Genomic DNA, 25,556 nt, shown 5'->3' with positions numbered 1-25,556 from the left:
ATAAGAAATCTCTCATGCTTTGTGTGTAACATATCTTTTTCCTTTGGCTGCCTTTAAGATTTTCTCTTTGTAACTAGTTTTAAGCAATTATTATGATGTGTCATGGTATAGTTTTCTTCATAATTCTTGTGCTTGGGAGCCATGTAATTTTTCATCATATTTGAAAATTCAAGGGTCATTATTTCTTCAAGTAGTTTTTCTTTCTCTTCCTCTCTCCTTTGAGGACTGCTATTACACATAAGTTGGGCCAGTTGACGTTGTTTCATAGCTCAGCTCTGATACGCTATTCATAAAAGTTCCCCACCCCCCACCGTATATTTCATTTTGGACAGTTTCTATTGCTGTGTATTTAAATTCACTGCTCTTCTTCTGCAGTGTCTAATTTGACATCAGTCCTAATCAGTGTATTTTTCATCTCCAACATTGTGGTTTTCATTTCTAGAAGTTTGATTTGGATCTTCATACTGCCTTTTAAATGTCTCTACTTAACTTTTTGAACATAAGGGTTATAGTAATAATTATTTTAATGCCCTTATTTGCTGATTCTAATATCTATCAGTTTGGGGTCTGTTTTTATCAAGACAGATTGATTATTCCCCTCAGGATGGGTTGAATTTTCCTGCCTCTCTGCATGCCTAGTGAACTTTGGATTCTAGACGTCATGGATTTTACCTTATTGGGCACTGGATATTTCTGTACCCCTGAAATCTTCCTGAGCTTTGTTCTGAGATATAGCCAAGTTACTGGGAAAGAGTTTGATCTAGTTGGGTATTGGGTTTTCAGGTAGGGTTGAAGTAGCGTGTAATCTAGGGGCAGTTATTCCCTGCTGCTGAGGCAAGACCCTTAGAAGCACTCTACCTGTTGCCCTAAAGGTTGTAAAGTCTTCCAGTCTGGACTCTGGGAGTGAATAGTATTTCCTGCCCTGTGTGAGCCCATGGCTCTGTCACCTTCCAGGCTCTTTCCCTGACCTCAGCCTTGGATAATTTACTCCTGTGTGCCCATCAGTTCCCAGCGGAATACTCAGTGGGCACTTTGGCAGTCCTTCAGAGTTTTCTCTCAGCAGCTCTCTCCTCCCCAGCACTCTGTCCTGCAGACTCTGCTCACCTTTGTCTTATCGGGCCCTCAACTCAGAGTCCACAGGACTCCCCTTCCTATACTGCCTAACTCCAGGTGGCTAGCTGGGGCAGCCACAGAACTCACCCTGTTGATTTTCTGTCTCTTAGAAATCGTTAACTTCATTGTCTGGTGTTCACTGTGTTGAAAACTCCTGTTTCGTTTATTTTGTCCTTTTTTTCCAGGCAGTAGGGTTAAGCTAGTTCTTTTTGCTCCATCTGGACAGGAAGCAGAAGACCACTTGATGACACGTTCATGTGTCTGTCTTTTTTTTTTAAGTGTAAAAGTTTGTTTGTTTTTATGGTGACACAGGCAAAATTATTCAAGTCAACAAATTTTTAAGGAATTTCACATGGTCTGATTTTTTTCTACTGCCAATCACCTTGGTTCCTCCAATGTCTGAGTCATAATCTTCAAGACAGCCCTTTCAAAAATAATGTTTGCTCAGCCCACAGTTTTCATGTCAGTCAGTCCACAATTCTTTTAGTTGGGCTTCTTTGATCTCCAGTGGAATATGGACACACTTCAGAATTCCCCTACTGCAGTCTCTGTGATCCACTTTCCTCAGGCAGCTTGCCTTCCCTGGTGGTTCAGATGGTAAAGCGTCTATAATACGGGAGACCTGGGTTTGATCCCTGGTTCAGGAAGATCCCCTGGAGAAGGAAATAGCAACCTACTCCAGTACTCTTGCCTGGAAAATCCCATGGACGGAGGAGCCTGGTAAGCTACAGTCCATGGGGTCTCAAAGAGTTGGACACGACTGAGTGACTTCACTTTCACTTTTCGCTTTCCTCAAGCAGCTTATTTTAAGACCATGTTTAAGGTCAGAAGAGATGGATCTGCCTCGAAGGTTATATCAAACTGAACAGTGTAAAAAATTATAGGAATACTGTATCAGTAGAAATACCAGGTTTAACATGAACAGAGCCAAGTAAACCAGTGATGCCAGATACTGAATTAATATTGTACTGTCCTTTGAACAAAAATCATGTTTTCCAGGAGCATTTAATGACAAGGAATGATGTCACAGTATAGAATTAGTTTTTTTAGAAAAAAACAAGTCTATGTTAGAAGTGTGTTTGTGTGTGTGTTGTATTAAAACAAAAAATAGCAATATAGATATGCATGGAAAAATATTGAAAGGAGATATAGTCAGAATAGTAAAATTGATACTTGAAAGAACTAGATTTAATGATTTTTATCTTCTTTGTGTATGCTGTTTCTTTCAAATAAATGAGTATTTCTTCTTCTAGAAGAAAAACTAAGTATTAAGTATAAAGATTAAATTATAAATAAATATACAAGTATAAAAATTAAACCCTAGCAAACCCACTGCCAGAGGCCCCATTCAATGAAGGTAGAGGTTGTGGAATCCTCTAGAAAGAGGCTGTAGAGGCCATACAGGAATCCCCATGGTGATTGTTTGGGAAGGTCTGGGACAACACCTTCTGCAGGCAGAATCCCTCATTCAGCCTGACAGCTTCCTTGTGACCCAGGGTCTCTCTTCTGTGTCGATAGATTGTCCGAGTGGAGCCCTTGGTGACCATGGGTCAGGTGACTGCCCTGCTGACCTCCATTGGCTGGACTCTGCCTGTGCTGCCCGAGCTGGATGACCTCACAGTGGGTAAGCCCTCAGACAGTCCTAGCATCAGAGCTAAGGGACCTCGGCCCACCTTCCGTACCATCTGTGACGGAAGCCACCCTGTCTCAGCTCACTCAGCTCTGAAGTCCGGGTGCACACTGCCTGCCAGCATGTGTCTGAACCCCTCATGTTATCAGACAGCACGTTTCAATCTCTGGTTCAAACCTGCTTCCCTGTAACGTGCACCCATTGTTGCAGTTTTCCCCCTTGGAACACACAGAGCAAGTCTAGTCTCTCCTTCCATAGGATTCCAGGTCCCAGAGCCTTTTCTTCTCCAAGGAAACCCCTTCAGGTCCTTCAGCTGTTTGCAAGGGTTTCCCCCACCCAGCCAACCCGCCTTTCATCAAGGTTCCTGTTGACATGAATGTGCCTTAAGTTGGGTCTGGCCAGAGGTGGTGGTGTGTCTCCCACCCATCCCCCACCTTTAAACAAGTCCTCATGCTCACATCTCAGCCCTTCCTCCTCTCTTCTGCTCTCCACATCTGCAGAGATGGGACATCTCTCCTAAGATATGCCAGCCCTGTTGTGCCTCTCTCATGCTGCGAGCATCCCGGGCTGTAGCGAGGCGTCTTTTCCTAGCTCCCCCAACCCCTTCCAGCTCTTCCTGCCTAACACACGTGTCTCTGCAGGAGGACTGATCATGGGCACAGGCATCGAGTCTTCATCCCATAAGTATGGCTTGTTCCAGCACATCTGCACTGCCTATGAGCTGGTCTTGGCTGATGGCAGCTTTGTGCGATGCACACCGGTGAGTTCATGGGTGGGGGATGTCCCCACCAGCCTGCCCTGGGCATTAAGGACCCCTGGGAGGTGGCTCCCCTGGGGGTGCTTCGTTTAAAGTACCCCTGTCCAGTCTAGGTCTGTATTCGTGATAATAACAGATTTCTATAGCCCCTGAGGTGTGCTCAGATACTGTTACAAATGCTTCATGTATATTAAAGCATTTAGTTGTTAAGCCATCTTATGAAGTGGGTACTGATATTAGCTGGGCTTCTCTGGTGGCTCAGTGGTAAAGAATCCTCCTGCCAATGCAGGAGACACAGGTTCTGTTCCTGGGTCAGGAAGATCCCCTGGAGAAGGAAATGGCAACCTACTCCAGTATCCTTGCCTGGGAAATCCCATGAACAGAAGAGCCTGATGGGCTATAGTCCATGGAGTTGCAAAAGAGTCAGACACAACTTAGTGACTAAACAACACCAACAACTTTTATTAGCCACTTTCTACAGATAGGAAACCAAAGCACAGAGAGGTTAATAAACTTTCCCCAAATCACATATCTAGTAAATCTCACATGGCTGGGATTCAGTCCCTGCTTATTGGACTCCCATGTCAATGCCCTTAGCTCTCCATGTCACCATACTATCTTGAAGTCAGGCCCAAGCATCAACACTCTATGCCGAGATGAGTTGTAGCGAAAAATAAGAGGGGCTGCTTTGGAGAAAAGAGGCAATTCCCCTGCCCAAAGTAGGATGCAAACAGTTAAGGAGCAGCCAGGATCGAAACTTTAAATCAGCTCAGATCTCTCTGAGCATATATGGGGGCCCCTGGGATGGGAGGAACAGTGTGATCCCTTAGAAGCAGATGTTTCCGAGTCACTCTGTTGACCTCACAGAGACCAGGGCAGGACTCCAGGCTTAAGAGCTCTGGTCTAAACAAGGTAGACCTCTTTGAGGATTCACAGCAGTTCAGCGCATTTCCCTAAACCCTCGCCTGGGCCCCGCCTTCTAACCTGTTTATCAGCGGAGAGAGGAGGCAGACATTCTTGAATTACTTCCCTGTCCTTGACACAGGTAGTGCCAAGACAGGGATTTAGCCCAGGTCCTGGGTTGTCTGCACCCCACTGCTGATGACGCCCTGTAGTACAGGATCCGGGGGTCAGATGTGCAGCATGAGTCCACTCCGCTTTGCAGATGGAAAACTCAGACCTGTTCTACGCTGTGCCCTGGTCCTGCGGGACTCTGGGCTTCCTGGTGGCTGCTGAGATCCGCATCATCCCTGCCAAGAAATACATCAAGCTGCGGTTTGAGCCGGTGCACGGCCTGGAGGCCATCTGTGACAAGTTCACCCGCGAGTCCCAACGACCGGAGAACCACTTCGTGGAAGGGCTGCTCTACTCTCTGGAGGAGGCCGTCATCATGACGGGGGTCATGACGGACGAGGCAGAGCCCAGCAAGGTAGGACAGAAGGAGGACAGCCCGGGCAGGCTGGGAGCAGAGCCAGATCCCCACCCTGACCCTGGCAGCCACCCTTTTCAAGGGTGCGACCTGGGTCAGCCCACCTGGGGTTCAGGCAGCAGCATCAGTAGTTGGCCATCTTTGGCAGTGACCAAAGCATCCACTTCCTCTGTCCCTACCACCTGCCAGGGACAGGCATAATCTTTGATCCTCGCAGAAACCCCGTTTTATAGATGAGGCAACTGAGGTTCCAAGAGGCCATGTTAACTTCCACAAGATGACAAAGTGATTGATCTTATGCTTCAGAATCCAGATTGACACTGTGTAATTTTTTTTTTTTTAAGTTTTACTATTTTATCTTTGGCCACACCACCCAACATGCAGGATCTTAGTTCCCTGACCAGGGATTGAACCCATACCCCCGAAAGTAGAAGGGCAGAGTCTTAACCACTGGACCACCAGGGAAGACCCTGCTGTGTATTTTTTAATAGCCATTCTTTGTCCATTGAAAAAGTATTTGTGTCTGATGAGAGGCTTAGAAAGTATACAGAAGTAAAAAGAAAGGCTCCACGCATAAACATGACCCAAGCCAGCTCTTGCTAACCTGTTTGACAGATTTATTTCCTCTCTTTCAATATATAGATTTTTTTAAAGCCTTTACAAAGTCATGTAACAGTGTTGAAATAGTTAAAGTACATCTCTTTATCCAAGCATGCACCCAGAGTGACCCCTTGTAACACTACACTCTTTGAGGCCTGTATGTGTGCATGTGTGTTTGTGCAAACACACACTCTCGTATTGTCCTGTGATTTCCATTGTTGCCTGCAAATAATTGACCTAACTCATTGCTTCCCAATGAGTATTTTGCTTGAAATGTTTTGCTCTTACAAATAAGATTACATTGAAGATTCTCTCGCATCTATCCTTGGCCTCTTGTACATGCATTTCTGTAGGACTGAGTCCAAGAAAAGGAATTTCTGACCCAGGGGTTTGAACACATTGAATGTTGATAGATAACGACCAGTGGCCCTCCAGAAAAACATGTGTTTCTGTCCACTTCCAGCAGTGCAGTGGTGTGTGAGAATACCTTTCTCCCACATTCTTGCCAATGCTGGACAGCATCACTCTTTCATTTTTGCCAATCTGATAAGGTTAAAAATAGTAGTTCGTTTTATCTTGCAGTTCTCGGGTACTTTCAACATTACCATTTCTTTGCAGTGTTTCGGTTTGTCTTCAGCTGTGCTCACTGGTATAAAGTTTTTAGTTTTCTGGTTTAGTGTGATAAGCATTTCTGCATGTCAGTTACACTGCCTTCATATTTAATGTCTGCAGAAACATTGCAGTGAGCAAATGCCCTGTCATCTATTTAAACCACTGCCCCATAGTTGGAAATTAAAATTGCATCCAGTTTTTCATTATTTTAATTAATGTAGCAGTGGACATCTTTCGCCTATAATTTGAGTAATGCCTTAAAGTAGCATCAAATGATAGGCCATCTTAAGGCTCTTAACTGTCCCTATGTACTTAAAGCATTTTAAAATCAAAAGGGGCTCAAAAATCATCTGATACGATTCACTCTCCAAATAAGGCATGAAGGTCCAGAGAGGGAAAGAGGCTTCTCCGAGGACACACAGCAGGCCTGGGACAGATTTAAATTTGGGTCTCTGGCTCCTGGTTGAGTGTTTGTACCCTCATACCTGCTTCTAGAATTTAGCATCATCTGCAAACTTTGATCGAGCACCATTCCTACTAGTGAGACGCTAGTGAGCACTGGAGGATGAGGGTCCCGGAGCAGGAACAGGACTTTGGACCCCAAGCACAAACGCTCCGGTGCCCCTGAGTGCTTCCTCTGCCTGAGCTCAGGTTGGGCCAAAGCCCAGGCAGTGTGTCACTCTGAATCTGAACCTAGTCACCTGGCAAGGAGGTCTCATCCAGAGGTTTTCTCTCTTCTGAGGCACTCCCCTGGAGACTGCCAGTGGTGATGAGCTGAGGGCAGGGACCAAGGGGAATCACTTCCCATCTCCCCACCAAAAGTCATCTCTTTGATGTGTTAGATGCCTAAAGTTGAGATTGTGTCCAGGGGGTTGCATAGCTTTGAAAATGTTTGAACACTCTGACCAGTTCCCTTCTTCCCCAAGATGACAAGGGTTTCCTCCAGAGGCTTGCCTGGTATCAGTGGCAGAGGGCCTGGGCCTAAGGCCACAGACCTTTGTAAAGTGCGCCTGTGAAAAAGACCCTGATTTCGCATGGGAACTAGGCCGGGGAGAGTGGTGGATGCCAGAGACTTGGGCCCGTGTCATCTGAGGAGCGCGTCTCCCCGACATGCCTGTTCGGCAGGCTGCTCAGGAGTTTGTCCCTGCATGCCAGGCACTGCCCACCCTGTGAGGATGCGGCCCGTCCACCCCGCAGATCCTGAGAGGAGGCGGTCCACACCCATTTTACAGGGGAGGCCCAGAGATAGGAAGTGGCTTGTTATCTGAGTGCTCGGGCTGGTACTGGAGCTCTAGTGGTCTATCGGCTGCCAGTGGGCTGCCATGTGCCCTGGGAGACACGCACCATCCCGGGCTTCTCTGGCGCAAATAGTTCCTGATGAGTCATGAGCACCAGGAGCACCTGTGTCTAGGTACCTCCAAGTCTCGGGTTCATCACGCAGCTGGTGTCACTGCCGTGTATGTGGCCAGGCCCACCTGGGGTTAGGTCAGATTGCTCTGTTCCTGTTGGGTCTGACTCCTCTTTGCATGCACAGGTGGAGGCCAGCCTATGGCGACTTCTGCTTCCATGCTCTGACTGACTTGAACCAACAGGCTCTTTAGCCCATTTGAGCCCAGGCTCAAAGCCTGTGCTTTGTGGCCCTGTTTACTCCCTGCAGAGTGGCCTCTCAACTGAGTGGACCTGCACACAGGGTGATATGTAGATGGGCTGCAAGTGTTGGCTGCCAGAGATCGAAGGCACAGGCTGCCTGGCTCTGGGGTGGAAGGAACTGGCAAGGAGCTGAGGGCGTTGAGAGGGGGCAGGAACTGAATACTGTGCCCCTACTGTGGGCAGTCACTGTGCCTGGCACTTTCTATATTATCTGTTTCAGTCTTTCCAACCATTTTGCCTGTACTGAAAATGAGGCTTGGAGAGGTTAAGTAACCTGCCAGGATCAGCCTAGTGCATCAAAAGTGGAAAAAGCAAACTGGCAAACAGCAGGAACAGGGTAGTCCCATTTCTATAAATCCATGTGTGTGTATGAAAATAAAGCCTAATGAACACATATTAGCTTTCAGTAGTTCCCTCTGGAGGGTGAGGCTACAGGGGCATCTCTCTTTCAGGTGACTTATTTCTGCAGTGTCTAAGGTTTTCACCAGGAACGTGTGTTGCTTTTAGAATCAGGAAAAAAAATTAATAGTTGTTTTTCTGTTTTTTTCTTAATAACGCCCACATTCCAGAACCTCCCATTCAAGGTTCTCTGCCATCCCGCCCTGGCGTTCTTTTGCAACAGGGGATGTGCTTGAGTCCTTGCCTTGCCTCTCGCCAGCCTTGTGGCCTCGGGTAGTCTCTTTAACCTTGATGATTCTTTCTCCTGGTTAGTGAGACAGGGACACCTCTTTCGTGGGAGGTTTTGGAGGAGATAATGCATGTCTACAAGGTCATGGAAGGGGTAAAGAATGAACGCATTGGGTGCTGGGGCCTCCTCCCTCATGGCCACTTAGCCCATGCTAGGCTTATTCTCCAGCGACCCTGGCCTTGCTTACTTCTTGCTTCTGTTCCTGTCTTACCCTATCCAATGGTCCCCTCTCCTATGTGGCCTCCACTCTTTGCTTCCTCCTGTCCATTTGCTGAGCCCCAACTGGCTGCTATCTCACCTGCCCCATAAAACTTGGGTGCCTCTCCCACCCCCAGAGAATGGGCCCAAGCATCTGCAGTGTATGTATGTAATTTCTAACAGGCACAAAGATCTCCCACAAAGTATCTATTTTTACTGCCATTTAACATGTGAAGAAACAACCTCAGAGTGACCTGCTCAGTGTCACATAGCTAGTGGGCTACTAGGTGAGGGCCAGGCCTCAGCCACCCAACCTGGAGCCTGTGACCTTTCTGGGTGCCTGCCCTGCCTCTCTCTCTCTGAAAGCATCGACTCACAGTCCCTTTCATGGGTGAATAAGCTAAGGCCCAGAGAAGCTAAGTCACCCCAGGGCACACAGTAGGTAAAGTCCTGAACCATTTAGGACTGAAGAAGACACCAGCTAAACATAAGATTGAGGCTTGGAGACAGCGGGGCTCAATACCAAGAAGCCCATAGCTTTACAGTGAGCGTCTCCCTCTGATGTTGGCTGTCTGTTGGGGGAATGCCTTGGCCAGAGAATGTGGAGCTTGGTCCAAGGCAGCAGGGAAAGCGTTTTGGTCAGTAAACACTGTCAGCTGGGAGACCCAGTGGGACAGGTGACCCCCACTGTGTTTGTGCCAACACTGGCCTCGTGGGAGGCAGGCAGGGAGGAACATGCCGTGCGGACCACTGCACTGTGGCCGACCTCAGTGGGCATCAGCTCTTCAGTTCTCTCCCTGAGAAGGAGTGGGCTGAGCTCTCGAGACTGTCAGGAGCTCACCATTGGGCCCTGGGCTCACCATTAACCTCCGTGAGCTTCTGCTCTCTCTGCTAGAGAAAGCCCGCTATGCTTAACCTCATCCAGCTTTCAAGAGCCTCCAAGGTGGTTAACAGACATGAAAGAGCTCTAAGGAGGCCAGGAGTGCTGAACAGAAGCCAGGCATCTCTGTTACACCCTAGTGGCCTTCGGGGCTTGTCTGCCTTCTGACAGCAGTGCCCTCTGGCATTTCAGCTGAACAGCATTGGCAACTACTACAAGCCGTGGTTCTTCAAGCACGTGGAGAACTACCTGAAGACAAACCGAGAGGGCCTGGAGTACATCCCCTTGCGACACTACTATCACCGCCACACGCGCAGCATCTTCTGGGAGCTCCAGGTGAGGCTCGGATTTCCCAGTAGTCCTGGCTCCTCCTGGCCGGGCCGGCGCGGTTTCCCCGCCCCTGGGGGAGGAGAGTGGCTTTGTCCGCAGGAAGCGGAGCAGCCTTCCACCCAGCAGCGCAGTGCTTGCTTCTGCGGAAAGGCCACCTTCCGTAAAGCAGCAGTTTCCCGGAGTACCAGCCGGAAAGCAGGTCCCCTGGCTGGCTGCTCTGGGGAACTCAGACCTGTCCCATCCTTGAGACACTGTAGCCTGGCCAAGCGGCCAGCCACTGGCCCTGAGAAGGGCCACAGGAAGCGACTGGTCCTGCCTAGGGCTGGGGGTAGCTGTCAGGCGTGTCCTTGACTTGTGGGTAAGAATTTGGTACTGTGCCATGAGAGACGGGGAGCGGTGATATTTTAAATAGCGGGTAAGGGAAGGCCTCTCGCTAGCTGCCTTATGAGCAGAGACCAGCATGGGGAAGACACACCAGGCAGAACTCAAGAGAGTGCTCCAGGCAGAGGAGGAACCAGAGCACGGCTCCTCATTGGGCTGCCTGGGTTGCTGTTTTCCTTTTTTTTTAATTGAAGTGAAAACATAAACTTAACCATTTTAAAGTATGCAATTCAGTATTTTTGGTACATTCATGATATCGTGTGTCTACTGCCTCTATCTAGTTTTAAAATATTCTCATTGCCCTGAAAGGAAGCCCTATACCCATTAAGCAGTTTACTCCCCATTCTTTTTCCCCAGACTCTGTGGCAACCAGTGGTCTGTGTTCCATCTCTATGGGTCTACCTATTCTAGACATTTTATATAAATGGAATCACGCAACACATGGCCTTTTGTGTCTGGCTTGTTCACTAAGGCTGTTCTCAAGGTTTATCCACACTGTAGCATGTATCAGTACATCATTCCTTTGTGTGCCTGAAAAATACCCCATTGTATGGATGAACCACAGTTTGTTTTTCCACTCATCTGCTGGTGGACTTTTGAGTTGTTTCCTCCTATTGGCTTTGTGAATAGCACTGCTGTAAACATTCATGTACACAAATTTGTCTGGATACGACTTTTTGGTTTGGGGGCAGTCTCTGCCCAGAAGTGGGACTGCTGGGTCTGTGTGATAATTCTGTGTCTAACTTGCTGAGGAACTGCCAGACGTTTTCACAGTGGTGAGCCATTTTACATTCCCAGCAGCAGCGTGCAAGTGTTCTGATATCTCTGCATTCTCACCAGTGCCTGTTGTTTTCTGGTGTTTTGCTGTGGCCATCCTAGTGGGTGAGAAGTAGAATCCTGCTGTAATTTTGGTTTGCATTTTCCAAATGACTGATGATGTTGAATATCCTTGCAGTGCCTGTTGGCCATTTGTATATATTTTTTGAAGAACTGTCTATTCAGATCCTTTGCCCAATTTTAATTACATTGTTGATCTTTGTTGTTTTAAGAGTTCTATATATATTCTGGATTATTAGACCTTGATCAAATACATGATTTGCAAATATTTCCCCCCATTCTGTAGGTGGTCTTTCACTGCCTTGATAATGTCTTTTGATTTAATACAAACGTTTTTGATGTTGATGATGTCCAGTTTAGTTTTTCTTGTGTTACTCATGCTTTTGAGTGTCGTATCTGTAAGAATCCGTTGCTAAATCCAGTGGAGATTTAGCATTAATTGTGAAGATTCATTCCTGTGTTATCTTTTAAAAGCTGTATAGTTTTAGCTCTTATATTTATTTATTTATTTTCAGTTTAATAAGCCTTTTTTTTTCCCAGAATAAGGCATATTTACTTCTTCTTTTTTTTTTTTTTTTTTACACAATACTGTATAGATTTTGCCATACATTGACATGAATCCAGCACGGGTGTATATGCATTCCCAAGCATGAACCCCCCTCCCACCTCCCTCCCCATAACATCTCTCTGGGTCATCACCATGTACCATCCCCAAGCATTGCTGTATCCTGCGTCGGACATAGACTGGCGATTCGATTCTTAGCTCTTATATTTAGGTTCTTGATCCATTTTAAGTTTTGTATATTTGGTGAGAGGTGGGGGTCCAACTCCATTTGTTTTACATGACAGCAGGATGCAAGTTGTCACAGCAAGCCTGCATGTTTTTAAAAAACAGGAAGAAGGCCCTTTAGCTAGACCCATGGTGGAGAATGAGGTCAAATAGCAGCTAGAGCCTAGATCGTGTAGATGCTTGTAGTTCAGGAGAGGACTTTCTATTTTGCTTTGTGTGATAAGAAAGCCAGTGGAGGACTTTGTACAGAAAAATGACATGACCTGATTTTTGTTTTAAAACAATAGTTTTGACAGCTGCCTGGAGAGCGGATGGGTAGGGTGACTAGAGAGGAAGAGAAGAAGGAAGGATTCTTGCCGGGGTCCAGCCCCGGTGGATCCAGGGAATTCGAAGGGTGGACGGCGTTGGCGTGGAAAGACTTGTTTATTTATTAATATAAGATTAGATTAAGAAACCATAGTGTAGTAGGAAGATTAAGTGGAGGAAGAGGGATGAATAGCTTGGTTTACGCGGAAGACCAATAAAATTCCAGACAAGGAATTTGCACCATCTACGTTGGGCCACCGGCGCTCGCTTTAATATCTAAGGGTGCCTCACCTTAGGTTCCCTTTCGCGCGGGTCTTAACAGCCAGGGCAAGTAAGTAGACTTGGCGGGCCTCCGCGCCCCAGGTGGAGATTCAGCCTGAAATTAAAGAGCGGAGGGAGGGAAACGGAGAGAAGAAGAGAGACAGAGACACGGGGGGAGCCAGATTCCCAAGAAACCAGGCAGAGAGACTAGTTCAAGAAACTGGTCCAATCCTTTATTGTTCAGAAGGCCTTTTATACTTTTGATAAAACATGGAGATCAATGGGTAACACAAAATTATGTAGTGTTCGCAACCCAGACTCTTTCTGTATATCATTTTGTATACAAAAGGTCTCAGGTGATTTACATTATCTTCTGGCCAAGAGGCTTGTTAACACTTTTTGGCTCTCTTCCTTAATGAATGTTAATTTTGTTTCCCCTGAAGTGTTTTTCTTTAATCTGCATCTCCTTAAAGCATTAAAGTTACATCTCTATAGAACAAAGGTGCAGTGGGATATAACAAAGAAGGTACTTAACTCAAAGATCTAATGTTGCTAATACAAGGTCTACTACTTGTTTTTCTGTATACCAACTATATCTACAAATAAAGGATGTGAAAATTTGGCAGCAAGCATTGATTCAACAAATGAAACTTTTAATCAGTCCTATTTTAAAGATTTTGACTCCTCGGAAGCTCCTACATTCCTAGGATGTTTTAAGCTTCCTGTGCCTCCTGCGGTCAGGAGGCCTCAAACAATCACATGTGCAGCTGTATGAGTCCTGCGGGCAGGCTAGAAAGCCATCAGAGGGGTTTTTGGATTGAAACACTCTTTCAAATGCAGAAGACTAAAGCCCTGAATTGACTTTTTCCAGAAAATGTCAAGAGTGGAAAAGCAGAGCACAAAAGCCGGCAGATTTTTGTTGGGGTACATGCTTAGGAATTTCCAGAGGGGCCCCTGAAGTCTGAGCACGCCTTGCGTATGTCAGCTTCCTTCCTCATGACCTTGTCACGGACGGGATTCCTCACACTGGCTCTCGGCAGATTCTGTTGTCTGGAGTGGTAGCAGTGGAGGAGGAAAGCAGTCTCAGATCTGGGAGGTACTGCGAAGATTGAACCAACCAACAGGATTTCCAACAGAGTGTGATTCCAAGGTTAGGGACCCAAGCAACTGGGTGACCTGAGGTGCCATTGACTGCCATGCGCCATGTGGGGGAAGGGTCTGGGAAGGAAAATTAGAAGTTTGGTCTGGGACATGTCAGCGTGAGATGCTTCTCAGACATCCAGGTGGGATGTCAAGTGGGCAGTTGGCCCACATGTCAAATCTTCAAAGGTTGAAGGATCACATACCACTGTGGGTAGCATCAGCAGAGAGATGTTAATTAAAGTCATGGGACTAAACAAGTGAGAGAAGTTAGAGAAGACAAGTCCCACAGCCAAGCCCTACAGGTCAGGGGAGGAGAAACCAGCCAGGAGAGGAGAAAGCAGCATCAGTCGGAAGGAAGGAGAAACCCAGGAGAACTGGCAACCTGGACAGTGTGACAAGAAGGAAGATGAACAGCTGTGTCAAATGTCCCTGAGTGAGACGAGGACAAAGAATTGACCTCTGGTGTCATGACCTTGAGCCATGGGGCCGAAAGCCTGATGTGAGTTAAAGAGAAAATGGAGACAAGGAAGTGGGGACAGTGAAACCAGAGGTCTGAGAAGGCTCAGTACTGGGGGAAGCAGAGCAGTGGGGTGGTAGCCGGGGGTGGGGGGGGGGGCGGCGGGGGGGCGGGCGCGGGGAGTATGGGAGCGAGGGGAGACGACAGAAGGGAGAAATGACTGCATGCGATGCGCTGGTGGAGCAGGAAAGAGGGCGTGCTCGCAGGGTGAGCCCTGAGCACGGGCGGGCCCTGCGCCCAGGCGGGGAGGGCGCCCTTAGTGAGAGCCTGGAGAGTCACCCCCTGGACAGTTAATGGAACAGTTGCTCTGGGGTGTGGGCGTTCTCTTCCAGTTGCTCCTCAGTGAAATAGGAAGCAAGGACTTCAGCCAAGATGAGGGGGCGAGGGGTTGTTGAAGGACTGAGGAGAGGAGTTGGGAACTTGTCCCTTGGAGGGTGGGAATGAGTTGACTGGGAAAATGTCATAGGGTTGCCAGGCAACAGTGGGCCTGCCAAAGATTCCTGAGCGTGCATTTACAGAGACCCGCCCTGATGGCTGTAGGTTTTCACACATTCAGCTGTGTAGATGGGACAGAGGATAAGGAGAAAGTTAGATTTAACTACGGTTGAGATTTTGTTTTGCGGTTGAGTAAGACAAGTTGAGGCAGGGTTGGAAAAGCTGGGACAGGATCGTGATGAATTCGGAGCCAGCTTGGGGGAGGGGTTGGTGAGGGTATGCGGGGCTGACGGGACTCACGGGACTGACACGCTGGCCTGGGTGCCCCTTGGAGTGAAGAGTTGACGTCAGAGCACTGGAGGGCATACGTGGCAGGGAGAGGTAGGGGTGGCCAGAGGACCAATGCTTGAAATGGAAACTGTGGGGTTTTCCCCCAGCATCCAGTTCTGCAGGAATGAAGTCCTTAGACCCTGTAGTCGCTGACCTTCAACACACCCTGAAAAGAATTCAGTCTAAAGGTTAAGAATGACGCTGTCTGTGCTCTTGGCAAACTACCAGAACAGACCTTCGCATAGTTATAAGATATTTGAGGAGAAAATTTTCCAAAACTCTTGCATCTTCATGTACTTGGTAAAGCAATAAAACCATTAATAAGACATCTGTTCCTTGTAACTAGAAACAACCTTCAACCAAGAGACGTGCTTGATGACAGTTGTTGTTTAGTCGCTGAGTCATGTCTGACTCTCTGTGACCCCATGGAGTGGAGCCCACCAGGCTCCTTCTGTCCATGGGATTTCGCAGGCAAGAACACTGGAGTGGATAGCCATTCCCTTCTCCAAGGGATCTTCCTGACCCAGGGATCAGACCTGTGTCTCCTGCACTGAAAGGCAGTTTCTTTACCACTGAGTCACCGGAGGAGCCCTGGATGACATGTATCCTTTGCCAAAATCACATACATACTGACCTCACCTTTACCTCTTCACAGCAGTTTTTCAGCACTGTCTGACAGTGGGTCTTCTGTGCGGCAATCTCAGTGAGATACTGAATAAACTCAACTCATAGCTCTGATGTTATTTTTCTTCTTTCCCCCAAGTCAACAGAGGTAGTGAATATAACATCAAGAGGTCAGCAAACTTCTTTAAAGGGCCAAATAGCAAAGGCTTCAGGCTCTGCAGATCATACTTCCTGTCACAGCTGCTCGGCCCTGCCTTTGTAGCCCAAGAGCAGCCCCAGGCAGTGCTCGAACAAATGAGTGTGGCTGTGCCCCAGTGAAACTATATATAAACACAGGCAGGGACTGGATTTAGCCAGTGGGCTGGATCCACCTGCAGACCGATCACCACATGCTCTAGTTTGTCATCCTGTGCTCAGGAGCGTGATGTGAAAGTCAGTGCAGAGGCCAGGTGAAAGGGAAGACGGCTGGAGGACAAACAGGATTATCGGGGGGCAGGTGTTAAACCATATCAGTGATAGCATAAGTCTTGGGGAAGGTGGCAGTGATCCGGGCATTCGGGGGCTGATGGGGGTGGAGGTGGTGGGGATGTTGCTAAGGATTTCCAGGGAAAGGAGGGGCAGAGACCTCAGAGCAGTAATGAGGGACCAAGAGGAGCCCACCTCACCTCTCTCTACCCCAGAGGGTCATGGAGAGAAAATGATACCACGTCAGAAGGCTGCAGCCAGGTATCAGCTAAGAGCAAGGAAACAAGTAGATGGTTGAGAGAATAACAGGTTTGCTGCTGTTAGACCATGAGAGAGCACAGGGGAGGGGTTGGGAGATGGGGAACAGTGGCTGGTGGGATCAGATGAAAAGATACTGCTTGGCTGCAGCATAGCAAGGATGCTAGTTAGAGGTACCCAGAAGTCCACAGCAGCTAAGATCAACAGGAAAGTCAGGCATGAAAGAATTACACCTGGTGGTGTCCTACAAGGGGGTGTTGGGTCAGTTCTAATCATGGGCGAGGTCTCTGGGCAGAACATGAGGGGGCAGTGGTGAGGAGTGCAGGAGTGGGCAGAAGAGGGTTGGTTCCTCAAGGCCTGGGGAGCCCTGGGCTTCGTCCATCCCTATTAGTCCTGCTTCAAGGAGTGTCCAGGCCCAGAGCATTTGGTGGAAAGTTTTGCCAAAAGCAGAAAACTCCCAACTCCTCCTTTATCTCTGCCAAGAGCAGTGTTAAGGTTGTGGGAGGTGTGAGCAGGGATATTTAAGGGACCGGAAAGCCAAGAGGAGCCAGCAAAGTACATGAGAGCACGTCAGAATGAGGGCCACAGTAGTTAACATCAGTCCCTCCTTATGTGTTCGTTCTTCCATCAAACGCTTTATGCCCCTCTCTCCATCTTCCTGACAACCCTGGAAAGGTAGGTCCTGGTGTTATTTCCCTTCTACAGATGAAGAAGCTGGTTTAGGTTGTCCAAATTAACACAGCTCAGTAAGGGGTAGAGTGTAATAGTAAGGGTTATCTATCGCTGCATGATGAATTCACCCCGCATTCTGAAGATGAAAGCAGCTGCCATCTGTTACCGCACAGTTTCGAGGGTCAGAGATTGGAGAGCAATGATGTGGGCATTCTGGCTCAGGGTTGCAGTCAAGGTCTCTGTCAGGCTGGTGTGCTAGCCTTCAGGAAGTTGAGAATCTGCCTTCTGGAAGGCCCCCTAAGGTGGCAGTCAATGAGAAGCCTCTGTTCGTTGCCCCCTGGGCTGCTCATGTACCTCACCACAGGGCGGCAGACTTCCCCCAGAGCAGGTGATCCAGAGAGATCCCGGAGGGGTCCTCAGCGCCTTCCATGACCCAGTCTTATCACCTTGCGACTCTCTCCGTATTCGCCTGTAGGGTGGAGTCTCCAGTCACCCAAGGTCGGGGGAGTTAAGCTCCACCTCTTGAAGAAGGGAGTGGCAGAGAACTCCTGGATAGGTTTTGAAACCAGAGAGCTAGGTTTCAAAATGAGGTGTGTCTTATATTTTTTTGCTGCTAAACACTAGCCTTTACTACCTGAAGTTAAAGGAAGAGTCTGAAAGGATGGGTGTTTTACTATTGAGGTGTGCATACAGGGAGTTTATCTGGGGGAACTCCGGTGATCCTCAACTGCGAGAGAAAATGCAAGTAGGGGTGGGTGGAGAGACAAGTTGAGGTGTGATACAGTCATAGCGAAGACCTTAGCCAAGCCACAGGGAGGTCTGCAGCTGTGTGATCCTCCCGAGTTGTCTCCCCTTGAGGCCAGGAGCTGGGACTTTGCAGCCCAACCCCATGAAAGGTGATGTTAGAGACATTGCATGTTGGGTTTCAGGCCATTGCAATAAAGCGAATATCACAATAAAGTGAGTTACACAAATATTTTGGTTTCCCAGTGCATAGAAAAGTTATGTTTACAGTATACTATAGTCTATTAAGTGAGCACCAGCATTGTGTCTTAAAAAAAAAAATGATATACCTTAATTTAAAAATACTTTGTGGCTGAAAAATGCTAACCATCATCTGAGCTGTCAGTGAGTCAGAGTATGATGTCAGAGACCACTGTCACAGATCAGAAGTGCAGTAAAACAAGACAGTCTGTACAGGGTCAGGAAGCCAGGACAGAGAGTGCAGTAGCACCCAGTGTGCTGCTGCTCAAGGCCCAGTGATAAGCAGGAGTCTAGTAGATGCTGCCATTTGTGAGCTGCAGGTTTTTTAAGCCCACCGACTTGTCTGTGCATCAATGTCTCTAGGAAGGGACACAAATAATTCCTAACAATGCCTGCCTCCGGGGAGGGGAACGAGACTGGGATGGAGGAGGAATGATGAGTGGTCAGGGCTGTGGAAGGAGGCTTGGCCTCTGCGGAGCGTTTCTGCTGTTTCTGCTGTGTGGCTTCTCCAAAGATAACCAAGAGAACAGTAAAGGCTACGCTATTTCCTAAGCTCCTGTTGTATTCCAGGAACTGGTGTAGGAGCTGGAATCGAACAGAGAAGAAAGCGGACAGGCCCCTCCCTCCTTTGTGGAAGAGGGCTGGTGATCAGAGGAGGCGATTCGCGGGGCGGCCAGAGGCACACAGCCTCCGAAACCTGGTGGTGGCTCCTTTGGGAAGCTGCCCCTGGCCCTAGTCTGACGTGAACCCTTTTATGTGCTGCCTCTGCCTCTCTCTGTTGCATCTCTTCCACACCTGGGGTCAGGGGCCACGTCTTGGTGACCTGGGTATCTTCAGCACCCAGCACAGAATCTCGCACCTGAGCACGTAGGCACCTCGTCATTACATAATGAAGGAAGGGACATCCTTGGCTTCAAGGTCCCGGGAGCTGTGAGGATGGGGTGCCAGATGGACGCTGATCACCTTGAGGAAGATGGCAAGCTGGGAGCAGAGAGGACGATCGTGAGCAGGGGCTCCTCCCGCGTGGCAGTTGGAGGCACAGAAGAGGAAGGCCAGCCCTGCTCAGGGGGGTTTCCTGAGAGGCCAGCTTGGGGGAGGCAGGCGGGTGGCCCTGTGAGGGGCCACAGGAGCAAGAGGAAGTATCTAGTTCTGCCTAGAGTTGAAGATAGTTGTGAGCTTGGCCTTGACAGGTGAGCAAGAATTTGCAGTTGCGTGTATGGAAAGATGGGGAGCAGTGACAGTTTAATAGGGGTGTCAGAGAAGGAGATGCTGTAAACCGAAGGCTCGTTGTTGGGCCTGCACCAGACCTTTCCCACACACACTGGCTGTGTGACCTTAGGGAAAATTGCCTAAGCTCTGGGTATCCATCTGTCTCGGCAGTCAACAGCATTTATTTCTCAAACATTTATCGAATGTCTGCACTGTGCCAGCCACAGTGACCTCAACAACCAGAACAGCAATGATAGCTTTGTTGTCATTTTGCCCCAGTCTGAGTGCCTTCCATTTGGTATTCACCATTCACTCTCACAAGTCCCATATTACAGATCAGGAAACTGAGCTCAGAGAAGTCAAGTCTCCAGCCCATGGATATCACAACTCGTAAATGCCAGAGCTGTGAATCAAACCCAGATCCAGCTGGGTAAAGCCTGAGTACCACCATTGCCCCTGCAGAGAGGAGTGGACCTGTCCTACTTCTGTGAAGCCCCCAGGGAGGTCCTGGTCCATGAGGACACTGGGCCCTGCTGGGCTCCTTCTCTTCATCCCCAACCCTCGTCTTTTAGGACATCATCCCCTTTGGCAACAACCCCATCTTCCGCTACCTCTTTGGTTGGATGGTGCCTCCCAAGATCTCCCTGCTGAAGCTGACCCAGGGCGAGACGCTGCGCAAGCTGTACGAGCAGCACCACGTGGTACAGGACATGCTGGTGCCCATGAAGTGCCTGCCACAGGCCCTGCACACCTTCCACAATGACATCCATGTGAGCTGGGGCTTGGGGGGAGCAGGCGAGGGATGGCTCTTTGGGCAGTGGGGGGCCCCAGGCAGCCCTCCTCTGGTCGGGAGCAGGGCGGACTGGCTGCGAGCCTTCCGCCTGTGGGAGGAAAAGCACTGACCTGCCCCTCCGGCCCCCAGGTCTACCCCATCTGGCTGTGCCCGTTCATCCTGCCCAGCCAGCCGGGCCTGGTGCACCCCAAGGGAGACGAGACCGAGCTCTATGTCGACATTGGTGCCTACGGGGAGCCACGTGTGAAGCATTTTGAAGCCCGGTCCTGCATGAGGCAGCTGGAGAAGTTTGTCCGAAGTGTGCACGGGTGAGCAAGTGCCCAGAGTGTGGACAGTGTGCATGGGTGAGCAAGTGCCCAGAGTGTGGACAGTGTGCACGGGTGAGCAAGTGCCCAGAGTGTGGACAGTGTGCACGGGTGAGCAAGTGCCCAGAGTGTGGACAGTGTGCACGGGTGAGCAAGTGCCCAGAGTGTGGACAGTGTGCACGGGTGAGCAAGTGCCCAGAGTGTGGACAGTGTGCACGGGTGAGCAAGTGCCCAGAGTGTGGACAGTGTGCACGGGTGAGCAAGTGCCCAGAGTGTGGACAGTGTGCACGGGTGAGCAAGTGCCCAGAGTGTGGACAGTGCCCTGGGAGGGCGCGGGGAAGGCCAAGGGCCAGCTCCACGGCCAGACCCTTGGGTGCTGAACGACCCCTCAGACTCAGGAAGGGAGTTGGGAGATTCCAAGGAGGTGGAATTACAGGTCTTCTTAGCCTTCCCTTATACCTGCACCCCCCGCCTCTCCACTGAGCATCCCAACAGCACCCCAGCTGCTAGAGCCAGAAACCCAGGAGTTACCCCACTCCCCACCGCAGGGCAGGCCATGGGGGTGCTTTAGACATACCCAGGGGCTCCCGCTCCAGCATGGAGACCAAAACTGAGGAGGGAAGACTCAGGACCGTGAAAGCCACACAGAGGCCTGGACAGTGCATTGTTCAGAAATGTCCTGAAACAGACTGTAGGCGAATCTCAAAATAGTTATGCTGACTGAAAGAAGCCGGGAAAAATGAGTACTGTATGGTTCTATTTTCATATACATACATACATACATACATACATATATATATACACACATTCTGTTTATGTAAAATTCTGGAAAGCACAGTTGAACCCATGGTGACAGAAGGCACGTCTGCCTGGGGTTGTGGAGGGTGATGGATGGCACCGGGGAATTCACGCTGTGAGGATGGCTGTGACTGTTGTCTGGACTGAGGTGACTGTTTCAAGGTTGTGAGGTGACTGTTTCAAGGTTGTAGGCATTATATAACATCGAATTTATCAAGCTGCAGTTTTCTTTTTTAATGTATTTTTAAAATTTGCTTATTTTCTGTATTTATTCTGTTGAAGTTTAGATGATGTACAATATTATATGTTACAGGTATACGATATAGTGATTCACAATTTTTAAAGGTCATGCTCTATTTATGGGCTTCCCAGGTGGCCCTAGTGGTAAAGAACCCGCCTGCTAATGTAGGAGTCATAAGAACCACGAGTTGGATCCCTGGGTTGGAAAGATCCTCTGGAGTGGGCATGGCAACCCATTCCAGTATTCTTGCCTGGAAAATCCCACAGACAGAGGAGCCTGGAGGGCTACAGTCCATAGGGTCCCAAAGAGTTGGACAGGACTGAAGCAACTTAGCATGAACACATGCCCTGTTTATAGTTATCATGAAATAGTGGGTCTGTTTTCTGTGTTATACAATATATCCTTGTAGCTTCCAGCTATACCCTTTCATCGGGTGCAGCTTATTGAATGTCAAAAAAGGTAAAGAAAGGCTGACAGCTGCATCAGGGGAGCAGACACACAGCACACTGCATCCTGCTAACTCTTCCTCCACTGCCACTTAAAGCCCTGAGCCCAGACTCCCCGTCTGCAAAATGGGGTTAAAATTCATGCCCCAGCCTCAACCACTAGCTCGTTAGTGGGGGGGTCAAACAAGAGAAATCCCCCAAAAGCTTGTCCTGCCCTGCAGAGCAGGCAGTGCATTAGGGGTGCATTAGGGGTGACTGGAGTTCTCTGCACCCCTTTCCCCTCCCGGGGCCTCTGTGCCCTGCCCCTGAGCCCTCGCCCCTGTGCCCTCGCCCCTGTGTCTGCGCTGCAGGTTCCAGATGCTGTATGCCGACTGCTACATGGACCGGGAGGAGTTCTGGGAGATGTTCGACGGCTCTCTGTACCACAGGCTGCGGAAGCAGCTCGGCTGCCAGGATGCCTTCCCTGAGGTCTACGACAAGATCTGCAAGGCTGCCAGGCACTGAGCCGGAGCCTGCTCAGGAGGAGGCAGACGCGAGGGGGGACCCTGTCCCCAGGGCCAGAAGGCATCTACCCTTCACTCAAGCTTGGCGGCTCTGCCAGATCCCCACTTTGAGAAAGAAACCCCTCCAGAGACACCCCCTACCCACATGGCCTCGACGGCTTGCTCCCAGCTTCCAGGGGCGGCTGGGTGGAGTGGAAAGGATGTGAGATTTGAAGTCAGACAAACCTGAGTCCAGTTCCCAGTTCAGCCACTCATTAGCTGTGTGACTCCAGGCGTCACTGAGCCCTTCTGAGCCCGGCTCCTCATCTGTCGAAAGCGGGGGTGGGTAATGCTCCCTGCCTGCTGTGACATCTAAGTCAAGCACCCATTGCAGAGGACGTGCTGGAGAACTGACAGCTACTGATAGCACAGCTTCCTGCTCAGCATGTCATCAGACTAAAGTGCTTTGAATTCAGCGGTTGGGTCCGGGAAGGCTCCACATCAGGTTACCTGGGCTCAGGTTTGGTGGAAAGGGGTGCCCTGGAGTTGCACTGCCATCATTTGTCAGCCAGAAGAGTTCCTCGCGGAGGGAAGGAAGGAAAGTTCCTTTCCATCGCTGGGCTCTTGGGAGGGCAACAGATGGGGTAGGCAGGCCCAAGACGTGCTGTGCCAAAGTCAGGTCTGATTCCAAAGTTCCCTCTGTCTTCCTTGGTGACGCCCTGCCCCTTCTTCATGCTCAGGCTTGCAGGCCCACCTCAACCATTGCCCGAGTCCACTCAGAGAGGACCGTGTGCTTGGAGAAGACACTTCAGGGTGGAATCCTGTCTGGGCCTGGGGCAGGTGGGGTGAGTGGTTTTGGCTCTGAATCCATAGGACCTGGGCTCATTCTTGCCTCCCCACCCTCCATGCCGCTTGTCCCAGACCCTGCTTCAACCTGCTGGGGTGTGCCCTCCACTCTGCAGTGGGGCTGGAAGTTGGCGGGAGGGGACCACACCAAGCAGGAAAATGGAGCCTGTCATCCTTAGGTCTCGTGGGGATCCTCACTGTGGCGCTGAAAGAAAACAGCATCGACTTGATTTCTCCAACCACTCATCCCCTCCTTTTTTTTTTTTTTTCCCCTCTCCCCACCCCCAGCTGTAGTTAATTTTAGTGCCTTACAAATCCTAAGCTCAGAGAAAAGTTAGCTTTGTGTCTGTTCCAGAGGGAAGGAAACCTTCCCAGGCCCCTGCCCGCCTATTAAAGCTTGGTTGTTTACGCAGCTCCATCTTAAGAACTGCCCAGCCTCAGCTGAAAACCCAGACTCTGAGAGGGAATGATGTAAGGGAATTAAGTGAGCTGGGCCAGGCAGTGATGGCTGGGAGCTGGGAGGCCTGGGTTTCAGTCCTGGCTGTATGCTTCACAAGCTCTGCCTCCATGGGCAAGTCATTTGTCCCTCTGAGCTGCAGTTTCCTCATCTGTCACGTCCATGTACACAAGACCACCCGAGGCTCTTCTGCTTTAGAAGTGCACAGCTGTCTTAAACACCACGGTTGCAAACCCCACGAAAAAGCCTCGTCCGCGTGGAAAGTCAGAGGGAAAGGAAATGGTCCAGGTGGGGGTCGTCTGCCATGTAAGACCCTTCCTTCAGCCCAAGGCCAGCTCTCATCTTCAGAAAGGCACATCCGTGGCCTGCGAGGAAGTATCACTGTTGTCACCACGGGCTGCAGAAGCCTCCCAGGGTCACACTTTGGCCGCCGAGGCTCACTCTACCCACCCCGGGTTTGGCACACTGTGGTGTCTTGATGTGGTCCTGGGAGTGCCAGGCACACTCGAAGCGCTCAAAAGGCAGAGGAACCACTCTTACCCATTTGGCCTCTGGAGGGGGCATAAAATCAGAAACCTCATTTTCTCGCTTGTATGCAAAGCATGTGAACTCTGGCACTAGCTCTCCCAGTGGGGCCTGTGGGCTTCTTGCTCAGCGGTAAACTGATGATCCTACTTGCTGTAGAGGAAGGGTTAACCCGAGCGAGATAAGGCCCCATGCTTTCAGCAGTGGGGCCTCTGTCCCTGGACCCCTGGGAGTGTGGCCAGAAATGCCAGCAGCCTCTGTTGTCCTCAGTCCTACAAACCAAAATCCTGCCCTTCACAGACCTTGCCCAGAACCTGGGGCTGGGAGGGAGGGTCTTGGGGTCACACCAGCCTCAGGGTCATGTTTTGCTTCAGTGATGTCTTGCCTAGAAAGGGGCAGTCTTCCAAGCATGTCGAGCTGAGTTGCCAGCTCTTTCTTGCAGCCAGTCTTGTTGTTATCCAGCCAGGTGGTGGTTTCAGGTGGAATTAAACTTGGCACATGGTGGGGTGCAGGGAGCACGTGTGAAAAGTATAAGAAGAGGCCTCTCCCTTCCAGAACCCTGAGTTTCTTGGCTGCATGAAGGTTTTCTGTAAGATCCGGATTCTAGCCAGTTTCTTTGGCTGGAAGGATGCATAATTAGCTGTTACGGGAAGGGAGGGGGTGGGGATGGGGGTGGCAGTGTGTGGTATTTTTCTTAAATCATGGGGACCACAGAGAAAGGCATGGGTCCCCCCAGCAGGCTCTTGCAGCTGCAGGTGCTGTGCCTACTGTCCGGAACACTTCATGTCCCTGTGGCTGTGTGGCTGCTCCTTCTGTAAAAATAAAAGTGTGACCCGGAAAGCAGCCTCTGTCATTTCTTGCTCTGGGGACCACGATGTGGAGGCAGTCCTGGTCCAGAGTACAGGCTCTGCCCCTCACTGGGCCCGTTTCCCCTTGAACCTGCACACCCAGGGCTGGATGATGGCCTGGGGGAGGGACAGGCGTCTTAGGGTGGAGGGGCCAGAGTAATTTTTCCTCCCTACTTTTGAATTTCTATCATTGTCACAATCATCTGGCATAGATGTTAATAATATCTTCCTATTTGCAGGGTAGAGAACAGACTACAGGGGGAAGCTGGGAAGCTCGGAGGCAAGTCAGAATAGGTGAGGTGACGACTCAAAGTGGGGCTGTGCTTTTTAAGGCATCAAACATGACTGTCAGAAGCTCTGGGCTGCAGTCCTGGCTTTGTCACTGGGATGACCTGACTAATTCTGGCAAGTGAGTTAATCCTGTTGAGACTGTTTCCTCGTCTACAGACCAATGGAGACTACTAACTGTCCACAAAAACCCACTCCTCCCTCTGAGCACAGCAATGGACCCCACTCCCCAGCCTCCCTTGCCCTCGGGTGTGCTCTTAAGAGTCTGCAAGAGAATGTGAGCAGCAGTGGGAAAACCCTGTGTGAGGGTCTGCTGTCTTCTGGTTCTTCGATGCTGCTGACCACCCAGCCGTGGGTGGTGGCAAAGTCACACGGGGAAGGAGCCTGGATCCCCTAATCGCTGTCTGGAAAACTGCCCACCCACCTAG

General features: G+C 49.8%; 1 protein-coding gene and 1 non-coding gene across 2 annotated transcripts in view; one reads left to right on the top strand and one right to left on the bottom strand.

Moving 5' to 3' along the window:
* Window positions 1-24,832, top strand: part of DHCR24 (24-dehydrocholesterol reductase) — a 34,380-nt gene extending 9,548 nt beyond the window's left edge. The window contains exons 3-9 of the mRNA XM_069561569.1: window positions 2,632-2,737; window positions 3,385-3,503; window positions 4,666-4,929; window positions 9,750-9,893; window positions 19,672-19,869; window positions 20,022-20,200; window positions 22,033-24,832. Of these exons, the coding sequence (XP_069417670.1) occupies window positions 2,632-2,737; window positions 3,385-3,503; window positions 4,666-4,929; window positions 9,750-9,893; window positions 19,672-19,869; window positions 20,022-20,200; window positions 22,033-22,186 (1,164 nt within the window). The 3' untranslated portion in view covers window positions 22,187-24,832. The remainder of the gene's footprint in view (window positions 1-2,631; window positions 2,738-3,384; window positions 3,504-4,665; window positions 4,930-9,749; window positions 9,894-19,671; window positions 19,870-20,021; window positions 20,201-22,032) is intronic.
* Window positions 2,001-2,147, bottom strand: LOC138431634 (small nucleolar RNA SNORA8). Its single transcript, XR_011253785.1, has one exon. It is a non-coding gene; the product is annotated as a small nucleolar RNA SNORA8 (small nucleolar RNA).
* Window positions 24,833-25,556: the final 724 nt, after the last annotated feature.

Source organism: Ovis canadensis, chromosome 1 (genome assembly GCF_042477335.2).
Source record: "Ovis canadensis isolate MfBH-ARS-UI-01 breed Bighorn chromosome 1, ARS-UI_OviCan_v2, whole genome shotgun sequence".
Classification (NCBI taxonomy): Eukaryota; Metazoa; Chordata; class Mammalia; order Artiodactyla; family Bovidae; genus Ovis; species Ovis canadensis.
This window is presented reverse-complemented; position numbering and strand designations above follow the sequence as displayed.